Here is a 23,513-nt window from a genome sequence, read left to right as displayed (position 1 = left end):
AGGAAATGTAAATATAAGATCATTACCATAAAGGTGGGCTGAATTCCTTATAGCGGCTAATTGAGAATAGTGTGGGCTGTGGTACAAGTTAAGGCTATTCCATTTTTTTAGAAAGGATTAATTGCAAGTATTCAGGTATAGCAGTCATGACTAAAGTTTATCAGATGCACATATGATGTTCACCTGTTTTCAACCAACTGGGAAGAAGTTTTTAAAGGGTCAGAGGTGTTCTGAATATGTTTACAAACTTCTCTTGTTACTGTATATTTGTGCAAAAAGTCCTATGGTAATGGGGGAAGTTAACTTTTAAGAAGGTGATCTTTTGCAAACGGTAAGTCTTCCTTCTGTGTCTTCACTTATGTCTGTGAAACCTCAATCATTTCTAGTTACTGAGCAGTAGGAATTTTCACTTATTTTCGTCACTTATGTTCAGTCACTTACTAGGATAAATAAAATAAGCCGTTCATATTTAATGAGTCTGTGATTGATATCTTGACCAAAAATATCTTTTCACTACGTACTCTTCGTTGCTTTTAACATTTGTGTTTTGCATTCATTTTGTGTTGTGCAATTCCATTTATTTTCTGTTATAGGGAGATTTTAATAGTCATTGGATGACACACTGAGATATTAGTGTAATAAAGAATTCTATATTTTTTGCCAAAGTTCTTGATTAGATTTCTGCCAGCTCTCTATTGGTCCAGGAAATTGAAGTAAAACATGTAGTCAGAAAAAAAAGTGAAAAGTACTACTTTATTTGATTTAATGATCATTCTTACGTTGGTTTTAAAACTAAAAGACCTTGATCCAGCAACGTGATATGCACAGATGGACATACTGTTGACTTCAGTAGGATGCTATGCAGGTACTGAATCTTCACACTTTACCAAGTTTCTGTATCAGGGCCATGGGCTGAAACTTTCCAATTTGGATGCCTACGTTAGGCACCTGCATAAAAGTGGCTTGATTTTTTTCCCTATTGTGAGTTGCTGTTACTCAACAACTCTGATTTTAGTATGATTCAAATATTGATAATAACTATATAATGTGCCCAGATACTTTTTATGATGCGTGCATAATAAATTACAAAATAACCCTCCAACCAATTTCAGATGTTGCAAAATATTTTGAAACTTTAAAAAAAAAATTAAAGGAGAAAAATGTTTTGTTTCTCTTTTCTGTCCTTGAACTCACTTTTAAATTCTTGAAACTTTAGAACTCAGGGTATTCTGAGGTACAATTTCCAGGTTCTTCCATCTCTAAAGCTACGAAAGTGTAAATTTTTTGTTATTACTTTATACTATAGTAGTGTTAGGGTTGCCACCTTTCTAATTGCTGGTAACCACACCACAAACCTGTGCTCCCTACTCCACCTCTTCCCATCCCCCACCCCCCCAAGGCCTGGTCCCTGTCTCTCGTTCCTCTTCCTTCCCCTCCTATCTCAAGGAATCTGTCTGAAGACAGGAGGTGGCCCTGGCTGAGCAGGGGTTGGTGTGGATTAATCACCTGCACCTCCCCATGCCTCATGGTAACCTGATTTGGGGTTCGGATGTCATAATGGCATCGCCAACAAGCTTTACTGATACCATACCCATTACAGCACCCTGCTGGATACTTGCTGGTCTTCTGCGGTCAGCTAAAACTGTACTTTCTCCACAGAAATGTTTAGTTTCATATACTTTCTAAAAGAGGTACTATTCCATAGGGTGTTACACAAACCAAACTTTTCAAAGCAACTGGGTTTTGGAAAAAAGATAGTTACCGAACCAAAACCCTGACAAAGTGAATAGTAATGCCCTAACTCAAAGCAGGCTCTTCTGAAGGAATACAGGTTAATTTTAATTACTCTGGAGTTCTCTCTTGGCTTGAGCTAAGAGATTGGTTGTGAAGAGAGGATTTAGATCAGAGGTACAGCAGTCATTCGGGAGGCAGGAGGCCAGTTCTTATCCTAACAGTAATGTGACCTCAAATTAATTGGTATATAGTACTGATAGTTACACATTTCCTTAAATTATCTCCAGTTAGTACATTCCTGGTTTCACATTTACGGTCACAATAGCTAATAGGGAAAAACAAAGCTTGTTGGAACTGCTGCAATTTTTCCACGAGGGAACAACTGCCATTATAAACATTTGAGAAATGCCAAAGTTTCCTAGTGCAAACTCACACCATATGTGCAAAAGGTAAGCCTGAGGCACGATTTCATGAAAAGTTGATGGTAAGCCACTGAGTTAGTTTTGATTTGTGCACTACGGAGGGAATAGCTGGAATTTAAAACATCAGCTATGATATTTTAGGGATTAAATTACCAGTTGGTTTATGGGAGTTTGAGGAGAAATGACTATGTGGGGTAAAACTATAAAGCATAATGGGACTGGGAAAGAGGAACTGTTTTCGGTCTGAACCAGCATAAAATTTCCAGATGTTTCCACTCTCAATGATCTGTGTTGGTCCATTGGTTTAAAAAGTGCTTTGATTACCTATAAAGATGGATGCCACCATGGCATGCAAATTTTGTTTTTAGAAGAAAGCCCTAGTCAATAACTCATACCAGCAGAAAAATTGTGTTTTTGTGCAGTGGTGTATCTGTGTTTGACAAAGTGTTTCCATTAAAATATTATATGCTTGGTTGTTTGTTTATAGCACATCTATCACTAAGGACATCCAAAATTATAAAAACAACGAGTTTGAGGACTAATCGTCATGCCTTGCTTCACAGATTAATAGATTCCAAGGCCAGAAGGGACTATTGTGATCACCTAGTCTGACTCGATGTATCACAGGCAATAGTCTTCCTCAATAGAATTCCTAGATCATATCCTTTTAGAAAAAAATACAATCTAGATTTAACAATGGTCACTGATGGAGAATCCACCACTTTGCGCCATTCTAAGTGAGAATGTCTTATACACACACTTCTGGGGAGAAAATACAGCTTTAGCTGATCCCTGAAGGCCAGAAAGTGACACACCTACCATCCCCAAGAAGAAAAGGAGTACTTGTGGCACCTTAGAGACTAACCAATTTATTTGAGCATAAGCTTTCGTGAGCTACAGCTCACTTCGTCGGATGCATAAAGTGGAAAATGCAGTGAGGATTTTTTATACACACAGACCATGAAAAAATGGGTGTTTATCACTTCAAAAGGTTTTCTCTTCCCCCACCCCACTCTCCTGCTGGTAATAGCTTATTCAAAGTGATCACCTTACAATGTGTATGATAATCAAGGTGGGCCATTTTCAGCACAAATCCAGGGTTTAACAAGAACGTCTGAGGAACAGTTGGGGGGGGAGGGGTAGGAAAAAACAAGGGGAAATAGGTTACCTTGCATAATGACTTTATTATTTATAATATATAGTTATAATATATTATAATAAGTTATTATTGGGAAGCTAATATGAATATAATATAATGAATATAAAGAGCTAATATGGTCTTTTGTTCTGAAAGTGCAAAATGCCTTGGTCACTTTAATCTCTTATGGGGTGGATAGTAGCAGAGGGTCAGCTACCCAGAAGGACGGAACTCTTCCAAGCTTCATCCAAGGTATCATTAACAACAGTTTCTGCATGGAGCACAGCTTTCTTGGTAGGTCATGGTCAAGGAGAGAAAGGTGGTTTCTGAGATAAGCCACACTAAAGCTCCTTAAAGGCCTTGATGATCAAGATAAGAACTTTTGAATTAGATTCACTATCAGGCAGAGTGCACCAGGGTCATCTGTTGTCCACACCCTGGGTTGTTTAGAATAAAGGTTGTCTCACATTTTATCATCTGGAGATTCTTCATGGTATCACTTGTCAATACTAAGCAAAACAAGATTGCATTTGTAGTCTTCAGGCTTGACTTTTGCAGAGACCGCGTCTGTCGGACAGGAAGAAGTGCAACCTCCTGGTCAGCTAAAACATGATAAAATGCATTTCTGGCTACTGATGCTATTTAAATGCCACCACATTTCACTATGAATTCAGTTTTAGTGATGATTGTGATACCAGCATCTCAGCCTGGCAATGAAGAGTAGTTACTAAAATACAGGTGTGGGAATTCTCCCTTCTCCATCTACTGCCTGTCCAAAACTGAAGATCAATATCCTGTGATAAGACACTGTCAATGGCAAATATGGCTGTGACTACAAGAAACTGTACAGGCTAAGGTTTTAGAAGACTGTGAGGCAGTACAATTGAGTGGCTAAGATAGTAAAAAAGTGTGACCTCAGTGAATTACTGCATAGCCAGACAATAGCTTCCATGCAGAGGAAACTGTATGTTTGTATTTATATGAACATGTGCCTATCTGCAGGAGAGCAACATAATATTACATACAAAGCAGCTGCAAATCATCATGTTCTTTGTATTCTTAACCCTTTTATGTTTCCCGCCTACTCTCAATATCAGAAGAGGGGAAAGGAGGGGTGGAAGTTACGTAATTCATAACCTTAATCCAAAGTCTGGGAGAAAAAGAGTAGTGACAGTGCTATCTTGGAAACAAAACATTTAATGTTCACATTTACTAAATGTCTTATTTGACATCTATAAGACTTTTATCTATTTATATGGCCCCACATCACTGCAGTATCTGAGCACCTCACAATCTTTAAAGTATTTTATCCCCCAACCCCAACACTCCTGTGAGGCAGGGCAGTGCTATTATCCCCATTTTACAGATGGGGAATGAAGGCACAGAGAGACTGATTTGCCCAGGGTTACACATGACATTTGTGTTGTGTGGCAGGAACTGAACCAGGTCTTCCACAGCCCAGGCTCCCCTTTTATGGAATGGACCATTCTTCCCCCTGTTTGAAGAAGGTGATGTAATTATGCCTCAATTTAAAAAAAAAAAAAAAAAAAGAGAAAGTAGCACAAAAACAAGAAGTCTGATTAATGCAGCAGAAAAGCATTATTTTGGCAAATTCAGCTGCTTGGTAGTTATTCAGTCATGACTACACAATTAAATTTGTTTCAGTCCATCCAGGGGAAAACACAAACTGCAGAAACTTTCCATAAAGTGACATGTAATTTTTTTATATAAAAAAACTGAAAGGGCAAACACATGAAATCAAATTAAAATTTTTGTCTTTTCCCTCTTTTCACTAGTCTCTAAATAACCTAAATATGCATTTCTCCAGACAGTTGCCTTGAAATATTCAAGGTAATATGTCAGAGACTGGTAGGCTTAAATATAATAGTAATAAACTAAACTCTTCAGGGCAGGGACTCTTTGTGTTTACATAGCACAACAGAGTGCCTCTAGACACTACTTTAGGGTTCCCAGGTCCCTGTGTACCTGGCAACCCTAAATGGCATCCAGACACAGAAGCCGAAAACCGGACTGTCCGGGTAAAAATCAGGTGGGTAACCACTCTAGTTGGCCTATAGCATGGTGTTAAAGCTGGTGATCTGCGGAAAGCCTGGAGTATGGGAGCCAGAAAGTGAAAGATGAAAAGGTAAGTTGCACCATAAATGTACTGAGTGCTCCTCTTACACTGATTATTTGAGGCATTAGCTTGACATATTAGTATATTAACTACCTATTTGCAAGTGCTATGGAAAGTACACTCTTCAAAGAACACTTCCCTTTTACACTGCTGCATAGAAGCTTCATAAAAACAGCAATGGAAGATCTAATAAAAAAGCTACTGTGCAATAGTGTAGCACAAAGATGTTACCTATTGGAGTTCTAATGTCCAACTACTGAATGTCCAATCCTGACTAATGATATCATGAGAATTCCTGGATGGCTATATCCTTACACTGCATGGTTTCATATGTATAATACAAAGGAAGTGTGTATGCAGTTTAGATTGAAGCTGTTAAAAAATTTACAAAATTACAACTGATAATTTAATTACCGGAGCAGTAACCACTGAATATTCATATCTTGCCTTCTCCCTGTTCATTCTGTGCAAATAGTTCCATTTGGAAATTGCATGGCAGTGTTTAGCTTTACTAATACATGTCATTAGATTACAATGTCAAAAGTATGACTAAACTTTACATTGTTCAAGTTGTAAAAGTACATTTGTTTTACGTCTTAAAGATGTCTAGAGCTCCTTGGCTGTGTTTAAAATGTACTCAGATTGTGTTTAAAATGCTTCATCTAAACACTTAGGCTGTAGAGTAAACATATTTTATGTCAGCAAAATGTATGTCGCTCAGGGGTGTGAATATTCCACCCCCTAAGCAAGGTAAATTACACCGACATAAGCACTCATGAGCACAGTGCTACGTCAGTGGAAGAGGTGGTTTTATTATGCCTTGGTATCTGTATTATGTATCGGTACTGCTGCGCCTCTGTAGTGCTGTACGTATAGATATAGCCTTAAAGGAATGGCTTTCTAAGCTCTCTTCCCAACACTATATTGCGATATCTGTAGTTGACTTGTCCTGATTACTGTGCCGCAGCATATTAAGGCCTTAATCTGTGTTCTCTGCTGGAACAAATGCTTTGTTTTTATCGGTATTGTTTATTTTTACAGCAGTTAAGAAGTTGATGTTGGCAGAAGAACAAACAGTAGAGGACATTTTTTTCAGACAAGCAGATGAACAAAATTTTTAGGCCGTTCTTTTCTATTATAACTTTTATATATTTCAAAATCCTCTATAATAAGAAAATGGGAACCAGATTTTGGGTAGAGGGGGAGTGGAGATGTACATTTTTGCCATGTTCGTTATCTCCTATTGAATTAAATATTCCAGCAGTAAAATGAAACCAGTTCTATATTTTAAGATAGTATCAATAGCTGTCTTACAAATTTGCAGATGTGTTCTTTCTCAGATGTTGGAGAAATCAGCCAGAATACATCCCTCTCACTTAATGGTTTTCCAAAGGAGGGGACAGAGCATGGGTTGTACAATAACATCACATTTTTAAAGACAAGGCTCCTCTGCAGTTCGATACCCTTCTGCCTGTCAAAGATAAAATACATTTTTTTTTTTAAAAGGGCACTGGATTCTGACTACACACAACTAATATTTCCTGTTTCATTCATTCTGTGTCTACAGTCAAGACCTCCAATTTTTTATTGGATGTTTCAAGGTTGATAGACCAGAGGTGGGCAAACTGCAGCCCATGTGCTGAATCCAGCCCCTCAGGGCTTTGGATCCGTCCCGCAGGATTGCCCACCCCTGTGGTGCTGCAGGCCCTGCACCGGCACCACGTCCCTGGGCACCACCATTGCCCTTGCCGCCAGGCACCGCCCCCCGCAGCACCCATTGGCCGGAAACGGGGAACTGTGGCCAATGGGAGCTTCGGGGGAGGTACGTGGAGGTGCGGCAAGTGCAGTGCGCGGAGCCCTGTGTCCCTCCCTTCCCCCAGGGGCCACGCAGGGACGTGGTTCCGGCCACTTCCTGGAGCACCGACGTGTGGGGCCAGGGCCGGGGCAGGCAGGGAGCCTGCCCTGGCCCCAGTGTGCGCTGCTGCCACCCAAGAGCCGCTTTAGGTAAGTGGCATCGGGCCGGAACCCGAACCCCTCTTGCACCCCCACCCCACAACTCCCTGCCCTAAGCCCCCTGCCTGCGCCTTGCACCCCTTCTGCACCCCAACTCCCTGCCCTGAGCCCCCTGTTGCACCCTGCACCCCTACCCTGAGCCCCCTCCTGCACTCCGCACCCCTCCTCTGCCCCAATCCCTTGCCCTGAGCTCGTTCCTGCACTCCGCACTCCCTCCCCACCCCAACACCTTGCCCCAGCCTTGCATACAGTTTCCCCACCCAGGTGTGGCCCTCGGCCCAAAAAGTTTGCTCACCCCTGTGATAGACTAAAATGTGGTGGTATTTTCACTCTTCATACTTTATTTATTTGTATTACTGTAGCACCTAGAAGCCCTAGGTTATGGACCCATTGCAGTAGGAGCTGTACAAACAGAAGAAAACAGGGTACCTATTCACAAAAGTTGCTACAGGATGGTGTCACTAACATGTATTGCCAGTGAGTCCCCTTGGCCTCCTGCGTGGATATACCCTAACGTAGAGCAAGTATTGATATACCCTTCATTTTTTCTCATAAATCTGTCTCCTTAGCAGAAAATAAGTCCTGCTGGAGCCTGATAGAACCTCTGTCAGGAAGCACTGAATGGGCGCGTTCCGGGCCTGCCCTGACTACATTGCCTTCCCAGCCATAGAAGTGTCAAACTCCAAACTCGTGAGTTAGGCTCCAAAAATCATGAGATTGGGTTAAACTTTTTGAAATACATTTTGGGCTCTTTTTACATCCCTTCTGGGTTGTGACTCTGAGAGTGCTCTCATTTTACATTTTTTTTTTAAAGCATTTCTGCTGGAATGGATAGAAAGGTACTTTTTTTTTTTTAATGGAAACTGAGGTTCTCACATATTTACATGGCTCCAGAGGCTGGGGCTTTCACAAACGCCAACTGAGACTAGTGATAAAATTGCAAGAGTTGGCAACGCTGCAACCCATGCTTCTCATTTCCTGGATGGTGCTAGGCCCTTACTCCTGCTTTGGCAGGGACTAGGTTGGGACAGCTTCACACCACACTACTTGTCTCCCTGGTGAACTTTATGCCATTGGCAATCTCCACCAGGGCTTACATCAGCATGTGCATAAGACAGCACAAACTCTGGTGAATCTAGCCAAGTGTATGGGTGAAATTCTAGGTGAAGTTTGATATTTTCTTCCAAAACATTTATTTTAAGGCAGCGCATCTTTATCTTTCTGTCAAGGCAGTGAAACTAAACAGACAGCCTAATTAAAATCCTTCAGTAGCATTCAGAAGGTGTATTGGTGAAGGCGGATTTGGGAAGAAAACAGATTTTAGCTTGTTTTCCAGTGAGTGAAAATACTTAGTGTGTGATTTAGACAGCCAGCAGGAAACTTTTTTTCCCCTCTTTCATTTTTGACACAGTGTAGCAATGTGTAGTTGCAATTCCCCAGATAGTCAGTGCTTTTTCCCACACTCATTCCCTCTGCAAAAAACAAGATACTTTACTATAAGTTTATTGCACACCCAAATGTGTACAATATCTTTAGTTAATAAAGGCATGCATTCACTACTGAGGAATCATTAAAACTAAAAGTTATATTGGTTAAATGCTGTGTTCTATGTATTTGACTTATTAGTATGTGTCTAAATTTTACAGAAAACTTTTCTAGTAATGCAGGCAAGGAAATTAGTTCTCCCAAAGTGATGTAGATATCACATTTACTGTTGTCTTAACTCTGTTTTTTTCAGGTTATAAACTTTGTACTAACAGAAAAAGAGGATTGGTTTAGTTAGCGGGTCAGACAGGCCTAGGGGGCTAAACTAGGTCTTGTTCAGCCATACGTTAGTGCATTTAATAGACACTGACTATTGTGTACAAGCCTCTCTTCCTCTTCCTCCTTCCCCAAAGCTGTAAACAAAATAAAAATGGGTATTCGGTTGGGTTATGCCATAACATCTGTCCTTTGCTAAGATGTTAAAGGGATTACTACAGTGCAAAAATTACTTTGTTATGGATCTATGGTCTGGATCCTGACATTATGGCTTGCGGGGGGCTCCATGCAGGCCCTGAGGTCTGACCACACAGAACTGCTGGCAGGATCAGGGCCACATATTAGGCACTAATGTAATAGAAAAAAATTAGAAGTAGTATTTATGTGCTGAATTTGGAAACTAAATTGCAAACTTCCTTTGACATTCTGTACACAAAATTGAAAAGTGGAATTAATCATACAATACTGTGAAATAAGCACACTGATGTGTTTTGTTTTTTTTTGTGTTTGTGTACGTGTTTTGGAAACTACAAAAACTGAGTTGCTCTAGGGAATTTTATCAGAAAATTCCCACCAGAGTTATCACCTGTTCTATAGTTAGTTATATGTAATTTTGGTGACAAAATTGCTGGAGACTCTTGGTGCCTTATCAGTGGGAGTGGTTTGTATTTCCTTATGTAGACAAAGCTTTATTGGGACATCTTGGTGGCTTCAGAGACATGCTAAGTTTTCCGGTGATGACAACAGAATTTGATTGTTCACAGCACATTCTCCTAACCTAGTGTTTAGTGTGTAAATATTCTGGTCACTCTGTTAGGGATTCTTTAATAATTAATATTCTGTTGTCACCAAAAATACAATATTTTCAGTAGTACTGGACAACAATGGTATTCTGACAATTTTATTAATAAAAGACTGAAAGCATAGTGGTTCTAGCAAAACTGCAAAATTTATTAAAATGATTGTTTTCCAAAAATGATTAAAAGTAAGTCAATTGTGCTCTAGTAGTTGTACCTCTTCTCCCTTTTTTCTTTTTTCTTCTTTTTTGGGGGGTAGACAAACCCACCATACCTAAGCAATCCCAAAAACCTGTATTAAGCAAATGCAAAGCTAAACCATTTGGGGAGAATTTTAAGTTTAAAGTGCATATCATTCTTTTCATTGCAGCCTTTCTAGGCAATATTTGCTTCCAGTCATATATACAGTTTTTTTATATATCACACCTTCACCGATTCTCAAACTTTCAGATAAGTGTGTGTGCATGCACATATGTACTATGTGTGAATAACATTTTTATTTTTGTATTTGAAGTTGTGAAGCTCCTCCATGCAGAGCTACTATGAACATACATACACCAGCTTGCTGGCACAGAATAGTTACATTTTATTTAAAATGCCACAAAACAGCTGGTATCGCAAAGCTGCTGTCTGTGATGTAGTGGTTGTCAGGCTTCTTTAAAGGAGAGGTAGGCTTTTTATAATGTCTTTTTTTTTTTATTGCTAGAAAAATAAACAGAAAAAGGCAATAACGAAACAGAAAAAGGTCACACTTACTCCTCTTTAAGTATTATAAAGCTTAAAAATTAGATTATCAGACATGGCATTTTTTTCTGCTATGGACATGTATTTTTATAACTAGAAAGCAACAATACACTTAGCTAACATATGCAACCTTGCGTTCCTATCACTGTCACTTTTGTCTTCCCTTCTACCCCCTTCTGTCTTGTACATGTACACGTGTGAAGACAGTGGAACTACCTGTGAGAATGAGGGGTAACCACATGCATGCGTGTTCACAGAATCAGGGCCTTTAGCCTGTAAACACTTTGGGCAGGGACTTTTTCTTGAGTCTGTATATCACCCATGACAGCTGGGGCCCAATCCTGACTGGGCCTCCTTGATACAACTGTAATACACATATTACAGCAAATAATATAAATAAAGTAAAAATAACATAGATTCAAAAATGGCTTCATTTAAAATTTATATCCATGGTTTTAAAAGGTTAAGGTATTCACTTGATTCTCTTAAAGTATGCGACTTCTACATCTTTAAAATGTATTTTCTTTCAGTTGATTACCATGAATATGTTAGCTGCTTCTTCACAGATAAAGAATACTAAGGAATAGGAAGACTTCCAAGCTATTGCTGAATTTCTCACTAGGAATATATCAAGACAAGCCATAAAACCTGTATGACTTTTGTGCTCTCTAGAAGCTATATTCCTATGTAGAGGTGGTGAGCAAATTTGATACACTTCATTGAAATCTTCTTTCTTGAAGATTCTATACCTTTAATGTCTTTGGTTGATGTCCACTGGGATGTTGGGAATTGGGGTGGGAGGACAGAGAAGACCTGAGCTCAGAGCTCTCTTGTTCTTCAGAGACCTGTACAGAGTATATATACATGGACTGAAGCCTAAGATGGTTTGTGTGAAACCCACACGGTGTTTTGAGGGTAAGAAGCTTACTTGCAGAGTTGACTCTCATGAGGGGGTTCTAAAGAGCATTAGTTTGCTTAGATTAAAGAAAGTTTAAAACCCAATTTACATGCAAGTAATTATATAGAGGCCCAGTTTAATTGAATTTTTATGTGAAGGGTTGGGTCAGTAATCTGTGAAACCCAAAACCATCCTATAAGCTTTCTAGTCTGCAAGGGACATGAAATTGTTTAATGCTAAAGTATGGTAGGCGTTTAAGAGGCTTATCTTAAAAATGTAAGAAGTTGATGTTACATTTCAGTGAGACTACAAGAGATTTTTTTGAATAGGTAAAGGTGGGTTTTTTGTTACCAAAGTTTTGGAAGTACCAACCTTTTCTAAAGGGGGTTTTCAGAAAACAGTTGGATTGTTGTAGAATTTTAAAGGAGAGAATTGCGTTCCTGAGCTACTGTCAAGGTTCCTTCACCACTCTGAACTCTAGGGTACAGATGTGAGGACCTGCATGAAAGACCCCCTAAGCTTATTCTTACCAGTTTAGGTTAAAAACTTCCCCAAGGTACAAACTTTGCCTTGTCCTTGAACAGTATGCTGCCACCACCAAGCGTTTTAAACAAAGAACAGGGAAAGAGACCACTTGGAGACGTCTTCCCCCAAAATATCCCCCCCAAGCCCTTCACTGCCTTTCCTGGGAAGGCTTGATGATAATCCTCACCAATTTGTACAGGTGAACACAGACCCAAACCCTTGGATCTTAAGAACAATGAAAAATCAATCAGGTTCTTAAAAGAAGAATTTTATTTAAAGAAAAGGTAAAAGAATCACCTCTGTAAAATCAGGATGGTAAATACTTTACAGGGTAATCAGATTCAAAACGTAGAGAATCCCTCTAGGCAAAACCTTAAGTTACAAAAAGACACAAAAACAGGAATATACATTCCCTCCAACACAGCTTATTTTACAAGCCATTAAACAAAAGAAAATCTAACACATTTTCTAGCTAGATTACTTACTAACTTTACAGGAGTTGTAAGGCTTGCATTCCTGATCTGTTCCCAGCAAAAGCATCACCCAGACAGCCCAAACCCTTTGTTCCCTTCCCCCCACCCCCCGCTCCAGATTTGAAAGAATCTTGTCCCCTCATTGGCCATTTTGGGTCAGGTGCCAGCGGGGTTACCTTAGCTTCTTAACCCTTTACAGGTGAAAGGATTTTGCCTCTGGCCAGGAGGGATTTTATAGCACTGTTTACAGAAAGGTGGTTACCCTTCCTTTTATATTTATGACAGCTACCATTTCCCTTTCTATATACCAACACAAAATATGTTCATTTGAAGATTTTGGTGGGTAAATTGCAGAGATTTTGAAATTTAAAAAAATCTTTCAAATGTCCATTTAGTCAAGATGGAATTTTCAAGAACACACAGTAATTAGACTCTTCCTGTATCTCAAATTTCAACCTTTAAGAGAACACACACAATTGTCTACATTTGATACTTAATATTCAAAGTTCTAGCTATGACAAAGAATATATCTTTTAATAAGATAATTAACAGCTAAAATTGACCTTTGTTACGCATAACAAGCATGTAAAATACAATTTGATCATAACTGTTGATAGAGTGATTTCTACAAATACTGAAAAGTTGTTTGTCATTACTTAATATTCTAGTCAGGAAGGGCGGATGAAATGGGTCCCCCAGATGCATTCTGATGCACTTCCACATTTTTCACAAAACTATTTTCACTGGAGTGGGCTTATTGAATTCAGTGGAATGCAGAGGTGTCAATTCAGGAACATGGTCTAGTGGACAAAACACTGCTATTTATGTAATTTGGAGTCAGATTTGGGTTCTGTTCCTGACTCTTCACTCTGTGACCTTTGGTGTGTCATTTTCACTATATTGTAAAACTGAGAAACATACCTACCTATTTATACACTTCACAGGAATGCTGTGAATCTTAATTCATCAGTATCTGTAAAATGCTCTCAGATCCCAGATGGAAGGTGATGCAAAAATGCAAAGCATATTACAGAAGAGGTTGCTTTGGGGTAAGTGCATGATGATTTGTTTTTATTTTTGTAAATAATACAACATGTTCTCATTGAGCGTTGAAACTACTCTATTTTCGAAGCTTTCAAAAAAGTAGCTCCTGTATATCCATAGAGGGCATAAATCCGTGGTGCTAGGGGGGACCTGAAGAACAAAGTGGGATATGGAGCAAATGAGGGTGGAGAGAAGAAACGTTGTCTTGCTCTTCAGCAACTCAGCTATCAATTCTAAGTAAAACTTCTGTGCCTGTCCCTGGACAACTCAGGTTCCCAGGAGGTACTGCTTGGAAGCTGTTTGGACTCCTGAGATGTAAGGGCTTCTGCTACCAGGAGCCCTGGCTACAGCTTATTCTTGGTACTCTCCATCATCTTCATTCTTCCCTGTGAAAGACCAGCTTTCTCATTTATTCCCCGAGTGCACCTTTGGCCTCCCTCTATCCACTGAAAGCTGCTTCCCAATAATTTCTATCCCCTGTGATTGTGTTCTTCCTCTCTTCCCTCCCTCCTTTAACCCCCAATAGTTATCTACGTTTGGAAGTTACAGAGCCTTAGGACCTGTTTTTTTCAGAAGTGCTGAGTGCATTCAGCTCCCACTCATTTTAATTGGAGTTGTGTGGGGAGTTCAGTCCCTGTGAAAATCTGACTCTGAGACTTTCATCTCATCTACCAACCCTCATTCCTTCCTTCCCCCCACCCCCTTCTATCATGATTTGGGGCATGGAGGATTCACTTGTGAGTCCATATGTTTGTGAAATTCGAGAACTATTGCCTTTGTGACTTGCCCAGGCAAATCACAATCTCATGGTGTCCTGGACTTTGGCAGATGTAACTGAAATTTCTGAAACTTGGATGTTTTGAGACATACTGATAGAGAAATTCTTCAACACCTGTCTTGTCAAAAGCACCCGCCCTTGGTCCACATGTGGTTTGTCTGCACTACAACATAAGCCTGGGCTCAGACTCCAGTTTGAGCCCAATTCCACCCCCCCCCCCCCGCCCACACACATCTTTCTCTTGGGCCAGTAAATGCTCTCTAGGACCTGGCCAAGGGGAGGGGTCTAAGCCTAAGTCTCACTGGGACTTGGGTCCAAACACTATCATTTTGTAGCGTGGATGCAGTTCGCAGTCAGGTCACCAGACTCATGCCCGCGAGTCTGCCAATATTATCCCACAATCCTGTGGGCCACAGTTTGTTGGCCTTTCTATCCCAGACTACCCAGTTGATGTCGAGGAAACAGAAGGAACCCTCCTGGTTCAAGTACAGCTGCTCAGTGTTTAACTCTTCCATTTTATTCTGACCACTGAACTGGAAGCAGATTGAACCGTTGTCTGCATTAGTTATGACCAGTGACAGGAAGTTCTTTGTGCTAGTGGGTCACTGGATGACAGTCAGATTGCGGTAAATTTCTGGTGTGAGACAAGCAAGACGTTCAGCTTCAGTAAGAATTCCAGAAATGACCATGTCTACCAAGAAATAGTGGAGAAGCTGGCAGTGTTGGGGATTCAATGAACTAGTGACCAATGCAGAGCATGGATCCAATGGCTCAAGACCGACTATCATAAATTTAGGGAGGAGAACCACACCTCTGGGAGCTCCCCAGCATCCTGTCTCTTTTACGAGGACTTTGACTGGGTGCTTGGAACAGTGACTGGCACTGACCCCCCTCCCCCCAGCAGTTCATGATAGCCTGATCAGTTGGGATGGTGGCCTTCTGACCCTTTAATCTAATAATTTAGATTCTGGAGGGGAGCCAGCAGCCACTGGCTCAGGCTAGCAAAGTGACACTGGTGCTCATGCCCCTGTGAATCGCACTTTGAAGGAAATTGGATCCAGCAGCTGAGGTGGGGAAGAACAACATCTGCTACATGGAGTTGGTGCTAATCCCTGTGTATCAGGAGGGGAGTCAGAGTAGCTGAGTGAGTGAATGAATTCGGCAGGGAAGTAGGGAGAGGAATGAGGAAACCTCACAGGGTAGGGCGTTTGCAGAAGAAATGGGAAAGGATGTGTCAGAGGAAGGTATGTGGGAAAAGTGGCATGGCACAGGAAGGGGATAACTAAATTTTGTCACTGGAAAGAAGGATGGAGTCTCTTTAAATTTGTGCTTTGGGGTGGGTCTATGGAGCACTCTGGACCTGGTTTGTATAGCATTTTGAGATCTACTGATGAAGAATGCTCCATATATGCTGGGTATTATTTATTAATTATAAATTATACATTAAATAAATGTAAGCCTAAATATCTGTTTCTGTGGAAATGAGTATTCTCATTTGCTTTTGCTTTTCAAACGTAACAGTAATAAGGAAGATATTATTTTGGAAGAAAAATGTTGTAAACCTTGTTGGGAGGTAGATTCCCAGCTCATGCCTGTTTCACATGTCGGTAACTTGTCCAAAGTGCTAAATATATACTATATACTCTGACATCTGCTACACCAAATAAAACTGCATAGCAAATTATAAAAGTGAAAGCATGTGTGACAATTAAACACCAAAATCTGAAGCATGAATAATTATTTTCTCCCCCTCACTCTTTTCCAAGATAATCTGAAAATCTAAGGGCCATTTGAGCCATTTACTCACATTTGTGAGCAGTTCCTCACCTGGGTTTCCCCATTGACTCCAGTGTCTGGTGAATAACTGTTTACCAATGTAAGGGATTCACAGTCTGGTCCTAAACTTGGGACATTTCATTTTCACAACAAGTCTTAGTAATAGTTTAATGTTCCAGCCTCAAAGTTTTTGATGTTTTATCTCCCAGGGTAAAGTACCACTGTATATATTGGGCCAGAGAGTGCCATTCTTCTACTACTGAGTAATACTGTACTTGGTGAGTAGCATCATTGCTTTAAGAACTAAATGCAAAGGCCATTCAAGTCAAATGGTAGTAGGGTACTATTCAGTGAGAGTGGCAGAAGTTGGCGCATATTGTGGCTGTTAAGAATTCTATTCTAGAGAGTAACTTAAATTTCAGTAATATTCTTTCCAAAGTACAGTGCCACTTTATCTGCAATATCTGTGAAAGAATTAACTTGTATTAGTTTTCACTTTGTTTTTTACTAAGCCTGAAGACTTGCAGATATAGTGCTTTCCGGAATGAAATTCATTTTTTACCCTTGAGTCATAGGAGACACTCTGTCCTAGAAACAGATAGACTAATACTGTATTCCATTTTAGCATAGAGCCACTCACTAACAGGGCTGTTTGGAATTAAATTTGGCGACTTGCCTGGATATATTCTGTTTTTAACAAGTACTGCTTTGTGCTTTAGCACCCTGTGCTCCCACCCCCAACTTTGTAACTGGAGGGAGGAACAGAGGGAGGGAAACAAAAAACAAAACAAAACAAAAAAGCAGCTGTTAGAAAGAAAATGGGGAGAGAGAGAATAAAAAGAGAGGGGAAGAAAAAAGAATTCTTCCACAGCAGCTGTTAAAGTTATTAAAAGAGGAAGGCATCATTTTAAATCAGGTCACTCTTATTTAATATTGAGAAGGCTCTTGAATGTTTTTGATTATATTGTTAAATTAAATATAGTAGTAATTTTTATGGTGTACAGCTACATTTCCAATAAAATCTTTGAACATTTGTTTACCAGGGAGCAGAGCCTGTGTTAAAACAACAGTTAAAACAAATTCAGATTTAGAATCCTGTATTTTAAAATTCATAAGTATGAATTCCAAAGTAACTTTTTTACTCTGTTTTGTGAGCAGAGGTATCTTGCAATGAGGAATGAAAGCTGCTTATTGATTTGGATTAAAAAAATCATAGCTTGACAAAGGACTTGGACAGAAACAAGAGTCATAGCATGTACCTTGAATGTATTTTTAATTTGATTTTCATATTCACAGCATTTAATTACTGTCAATTGTCCAAGGAAAAGTGCCAGGGATTATTTTTGCGAAAATATATGTTCATAGAATATCAAAGTAGCTGAAAGCAATAACATGTTAAGGAGAGCAATGCTGTGCCATTGGTAAGCTGTGTATAGTCAGCATGTTCTTGGTAAACCAATAGAAGAACATAAATTGTACTTTAAAAAAAATAGTTCACAGATGAAATGATGGATAACAAACTGGTACTGAGGCTGAATAGCATCACTGAAAAATGCTTGGCTGTTTGCCCAAAAGATGCTGATTTAAATCCATCCCTTGAACAGAATATGTGTAAGTCATCCTGATTAAGCAATCATAAAATACTAAAATTAATTGTCTTGAAATAGTTGCCCATTAGGCTGTAGGTTTATATTGCCCATTAGTGATAGAATGGCACAGTGAAGGGTTTTTTTAAAATATATAATTCTGTCTGCCCTATAACTGATATGTAGGAAAATTGCAGGGCTGTGATCTCTTCTGTATATACCACTGAGAACATCCTACCAAGTGCGATCTTTTCAAGGTATAATTATGTGCAAGTAAAACACATTCTTTTGGTTGATACTATGCAGCTGGATCTAGTTCACAAAAGGGAGGATAAATGGGAATAACCACCTTTGGCTTTGTAAATATAATCTCACAGGTGTGCACAGATTTTGGGGAAACTTCACTCTATAATAGGAAAAAAAATGAGCTGGCTCCATTTTAGTTTTTATGCTAAAAATAACTTCCTGAGTATGGGGTAGAGCAGCCAGGAATTCCATTCTTAATATTTTATGTAGATAACCTTCAATACACACTGCAAAATTAAAATGTAACCACCATTAGTCAATATGGGCCTGGTCCCTGTGAGGTGCTGAGCACCTCGAACTGCACAAGGTTGGGTGCTATCTTAGCTAAATGAGGTTTTGTTTAGTCAAAAGGGAAGATGACAAGGTAGAAATAAATTAAAATACATAAATACAATCGTTAAAATTGTTAAAAAGAAACAAAAGGGGGGAAAAAGAGGCTTTCCTCCACCTCCTTTGCAGTTTGAGTAAAGCAGCGGAGAGAACTTGCTTCAGTAGCCCAAATTGAAAATGTAGAGCTGTGGACTCATTATATATAGAACTATTGTACAATTATTTTAAATGTTACCTTTAAAATAGGGGGAGGGGGTCTGTTTCCAGTTTATATATCTAAGGTAATCCAGTTCAGAATGAAAATTTGTCTGAACTAGTCTGTAAGCTTCAAAATAGTTAGGTACAATCTTTAAAAGTGATCTTCCAACTTGTTTATAAACAACAATTAATTCTTTTAAAAAAATCTACAGTATTGAGAAGTAGGTGTATGGCCCAACTACTTATTTCACAGCAAAATCTATGCTAAGGGAACAATAAGGTTGCAAAGTGAAGCACCTTGAAATTAGAGGCAATAGGATATTTTCTGTCAGAGAACTATCCACAATGACTCCAAACTCTCTCTTTCTTGAGGGGTAACAGCTAGTATCTCGAGTGGTAACAGCGACATTAACTCCCAGCAAAGTACTTAATCATGTGAGTAAATCCCGCCAAACTAGGGCTGACTTCAGTAGGACTACTTTTATCCTTAAAGTTATATATGCGCTTTGCTGGATCTGGTGTAACTGTCCCAAAAGCATTTGGTTTGAGGCTGTTATGTGAAAATGGACAGTTTATTTGTAAGCAACACTAAATGACAGAAGAAATGAATGTTTTCAATGTTTTTGCAGCCGTGTCAGTCCCAGGATATTAGAGAGGCAAGGTGGATGAGGTAATAACTTTTATTGGATCAACTGCTGTTGGTGGAAAAGACGCGCTTTCAAGCTTACACAGAGCTCTTCTACGGGTCTGGAAGGTGAAGAAGAGCTCTGTGAAACTTGAAAGCTTGTCCTGTTTACAAACGGAAGTTGGTCCAGTAAAAGATATTACCTCACCCAGCTTGTGTCTCAGAAGAAATGGATGGAATTTTAGCCTGCTAGTGTCCAAATTCCTTCTTTGACTGTACTCATCCAGATGTGCCCACACTGTACTTTTGAGAGGAGAGCATATTGCTCTTCCAATCAGTATGCTGTCCCTGAAATGCAGAGTAGTATGTAACTAGTGTTCGGGGTGACTCGAAGGCTGATAAACCAAGAGTCTAATGTTCATTTTCTTCAAAGAGATGTGCTGGTCACTTGATGTACCCCAGATTTGTAATTGCAGATGAGATCAATAGTTTGCCCTTGGGGGAAGGGACATACAGCAGACATGCCACACAACTGTATTTTTAAAACTTATTTGGCTATTAAAAAATCAGAACCATCGCATGTTCTTGTCAGGCAGCCATTTTGGTTGTCCTTGGACAAGTCAAATTTTTATTAAGTAATAGCCTGATTGCAACAATAGTAGAAAAACTTTTACTGATATTTTTGTACATCTGAGTCTTTTCTAGAAATCTTCCTTGTGCTAAATCTAATTTTTTCAAAATCTATCACGGCACAGTTAATAATTTGAAAAGTAATAAATACAATTCCTTTCACTGAGCTAGATTCTTGAAGAAAATCCTCGGTCCAACGCAAGGAAAACTGGCAGTAGGCTTGGATTTTCCCCCTTCTGCTCCATATTGGTATCACTTCAGTGGAATTTTGCATTTCACATCAATGCATGCCAAGAGGTTGAAGTTTTGTTTATTTAATATTTGCAATTATAAATGTAAAGGACCAGATATCACTACTAGCTTTTACATTTACCTTTCTGACCTAATGATGTTACACACATCAAGATCATCTTTTTGAAAAAACAAATCCTAGATGGGATTAGCACTCATCTGCAAGAAACACAAATGAAGAATCAACATGATAAAAATAGCTTTGTGTGCTGCAAAAATGGAAAGGACACAGACATATTTTACATTAATAAAAAGTGCAGTGTTGGACTTTCCTTCCTCTTTCTCCTGTTATCTTTAATTGGTCTCTTCAGCTGATTTTTCTAAAACTTACATGTGCTTCCTTCTGCTCTTGACCAGCTGGCATGAACTATTTACCTACACTGTGCGGTTTGATTCTCCAGAGAACATTTTTTACTCGACTAGCAAAACCAAAAAAAGTGATGTTTCCAGCAGCCATGCAAAACTGATGCCAAAGTATTGTATGCAAAGGCGCTGAGACGTATGGGGGAGGACAAGGGGAGTAATTTCATGTTGTATAACATTGTTTGCCTGGGAAAGCAGAATTTGCTGCCTCCTGCATGCAATCTTTTTAGCTATAAATGCTTCCCATTTTTCCATCTTCTCTCTAGGACATGAATCCACATGGAAAAACCTGCAAATTCAGCCCTCCTAAAGCAGAGGCAACAGCACCTGATGGTAGCACTTGGAAGATGTACAATTACAACGCTGCATACCAGGATTTCTTTATAAAATTTCTTAGTCTGAGTCAGTTGTTCTATTTAAATAATCTTCTTTTTCCCAGTGAAGCATTAACACACATTCTGCAACATTTTCTACAGTGTGTGTTGTAATTGGGTGTAATGCATTACTTTATACTGTACATTTTAGAAAAATTACAGCTATTAAAATGAAAAATTAATGAACACTTTCTTCTTACATAAAAGAAAATGGCTACTACACTGTGCTAAATTGTGATACCCACAGAACTATGATGGGGGCAGTGCAGAGCCACACCACCTTGTGGTGAGTTTGAGCAGAGGATGTTATCTCAAGTACCACTGTATGTTCCAGAGAGTATAGGGGAGCCATCCCTTCAGGTGGTGCAGCACACTCCATTCTCTGCAGGAATGTGTGTGTTGAGGGTGGGCAGGTAGAGACAGGGTAATAATCAGTGTGAATAGAATTCAAGAATTCCTGGTTCTGTTCTTTAATCCGACGTATCAGATGGCTGCTGTTCGCCCCCAGTTTTTTCAATTTCATAAATGTGATTTTATTTATTTATTTATTTATTGCAAAAAGTGACTTTGATTCTTTTTAAAAAAAAAGCAAACAAACAAACTTCCAGATATTGAGTAACACTTTGCCGGATGTAATTTCAAATTATGTTCAAATTTTAAAAGAAATTGGTCCAAATTTGTGGAAGGTACTCTCACTCTAAACCAAATATATTTTGCATGGATGGGGAGGATGGAAATTGCACTGTGAATATTTTGTCCAGCTCCAATTATTATTTAAGATGTTAAATTTTGTTTTTTGTCTGCAGATGCCTACATTCATGTAATAACTGTGCTCTTGATTAGAATACAGATTGTTTCCTTCGCACAAATTGAATTAGAAGTAGTTTATACAAACTAATTTTTACTACACCATCAAAGCGTGCATATTGTACTGTATTCTCCCCCTCAGATCCTAAAAAGAAAGTGTCATACCTGTGTTTAATTTGTTTTTAGTTCCCACTAAGTGTGCCAGGTGTGTTGTTCAAGCCTTTAGTTAACAGAAGAATGAAATTGCTATCGCTGTTAACTAACTTTTATCCAGATGGTGTCTGCATGTATCTTAATTGTAATATAGGTTAGTACATTACAAAGTTTGCTGTTGGGTAAGATGTTGTTTTTCACAATGGGAAATGGCTTTCATGGCAACTAAGTTTAAGGCTCGTAACCTATGTCTCTGCCTGTTGGTTGAGGATTGCCACGCTAATTGCAGAGGGGTTAGTACGGCAGATATTTGTGGAGTATGTTAATATGGTGATTGCTTGTACAGCACTCAGCACAATTGGATTCCAGTCATGACTGGGTGTTTTGGGTGCCACCACAGTGCAAATAAAATTAATATTGAAACATTTAAGGGGCATAATCTTCATTATATTGCTTCCCGTGTGTGTGTGTGTGTGTGTATGTATGCATGTAAGCAGAAAAGCATCTACCTTAGCAATCACTTTCTCCTAAACTAAAACACTGAATTTCCACACACGTGTTGAAGCAAACTTCTCTTTGTGCAATGCATTGTACTCGTGGCTGGAGTGTTTTCTTCTTTTCAAGTCAGACATACAGTATATAACTTGGAAGGAAAAATAAAATCCCTTTTTAAGGAATAAATAATGGCTGTTGTACTAGCACTGCCAATCTAACCTAGCAATTCAACTCCTGAGTTACTTGAGAAAGTTTTGTTCGACATTTTCAACATCTGAAAGTTGACTTCAGTCTTTTCACTTGATGGCATTAACTACTGAACATTGTTAAAGGGAAACTTTACATGCTATGATCTGTCCAAGAAGTACAAATAAAGTGTTAAATTGGCATCTGGTGTCATCTGGAACATTTTTACACGCATAATAGATGCTGAGTTACAACTGCATGAGATTACAGGAGTATGGAAGTGATGAGTCATCCATTTGTCATTTTTTTTCCTTCAGGATTTACATGTAGGTTCGTCATGGTCTCTTATAAAATGGATGACTCAGTAATGATTTATTAAAGAACTTTTCCTTTGGTTCTTCCATGTATTCGTACAGGGTTTGGTACTGGTAGCTTCGGAGTATCCACCATTCTTAACTCCGGCTGAATACTGCATTGGTACAGTTTTTGCATTTAATAAGTGTGTATAATATTTAAGCAGTAACTAATGAGGCACAGAGCATTTTTGGGGGATTCATAATTGGGTCTGAAGGGTTCATGCCAGAGGCACAGCTGTGTGTCAGTAACCTCAGTTGGACATTAATCCTGAGAAAATGCCTTGTATTAAGGTTGATATTGTTGTCATAAAATGAAAATGAAAAATCAGAGGCATAGGGATTTTATTTTAAACAGTTAATGCATTTTTAATTATATACAGCAATCAGTTAACTGTACATTAGCCAATCAGATTACTTGGTTCATCTCTCAGTCTCTTGGAATGTATCTTTTTCCTGCTCATGGCTGAGATCTTCACATGTAGAAGAATTTGACTATGTACAGGTGTGAAACTAACTAACCCCGCCTTATTGCCCAAGCTAAGAGAAATTCACCAAGTAAAGTAACAAAATATA

At 39.1% G+C, this 23,513-nt stretch overlaps 1 protein-coding gene and 1 long non-coding RNA gene across 10 annotated transcripts in view; both read left to right on the top strand.

Moving 5' to 3' along the window:
* The window catches only part of GPM6B (glycoprotein M6B), a 137,683-nt gene that overhangs the window by 14,258 nt on the left and 99,912 nt on the right, over positions 1 to 23,513 (top strand). The window contains exon 1 of one of the 9 annotated variants that reach the window (XM_027822595.3): positions 13,625 to 13,691. The exons of the other annotated variants lie outside the window; for them this stretch is intronic. Coding sequence (XP_027678396.1) covers positions 13,640 to 13,691 — 52 coding nt within the window. The 5' untranslated portion in view covers positions 13,625 to 13,639. Of the gene's footprint in view, positions 1 to 13,624; positions 13,692 to 23,513 lie in introns of those variants that run through there. 9 annotated transcript variants of the gene reach the window in all.
* On the top strand, positions 16,449 to 22,787 carry LOC122464015. Its single transcript, XR_006287847.1, has 2 exons — positions 16,449 to 16,518; positions 20,836 to 22,787. It is a non-coding gene; the product is annotated as an uncharacterized LOC122464015 (long non-coding RNA).

This window comes from Chelonia mydas, chromosome 1 (genome assembly GCF_015237465.2).
Source record: "Chelonia mydas isolate rCheMyd1 chromosome 1, rCheMyd1.pri.v2, whole genome shotgun sequence".
NCBI classification, from domain to species: domain Eukaryota; kingdom Metazoa; phylum Chordata; order Testudines; family Cheloniidae; genus Chelonia; species Chelonia mydas.
This window is presented reverse-complemented; position numbering and strand designations above follow the sequence as displayed.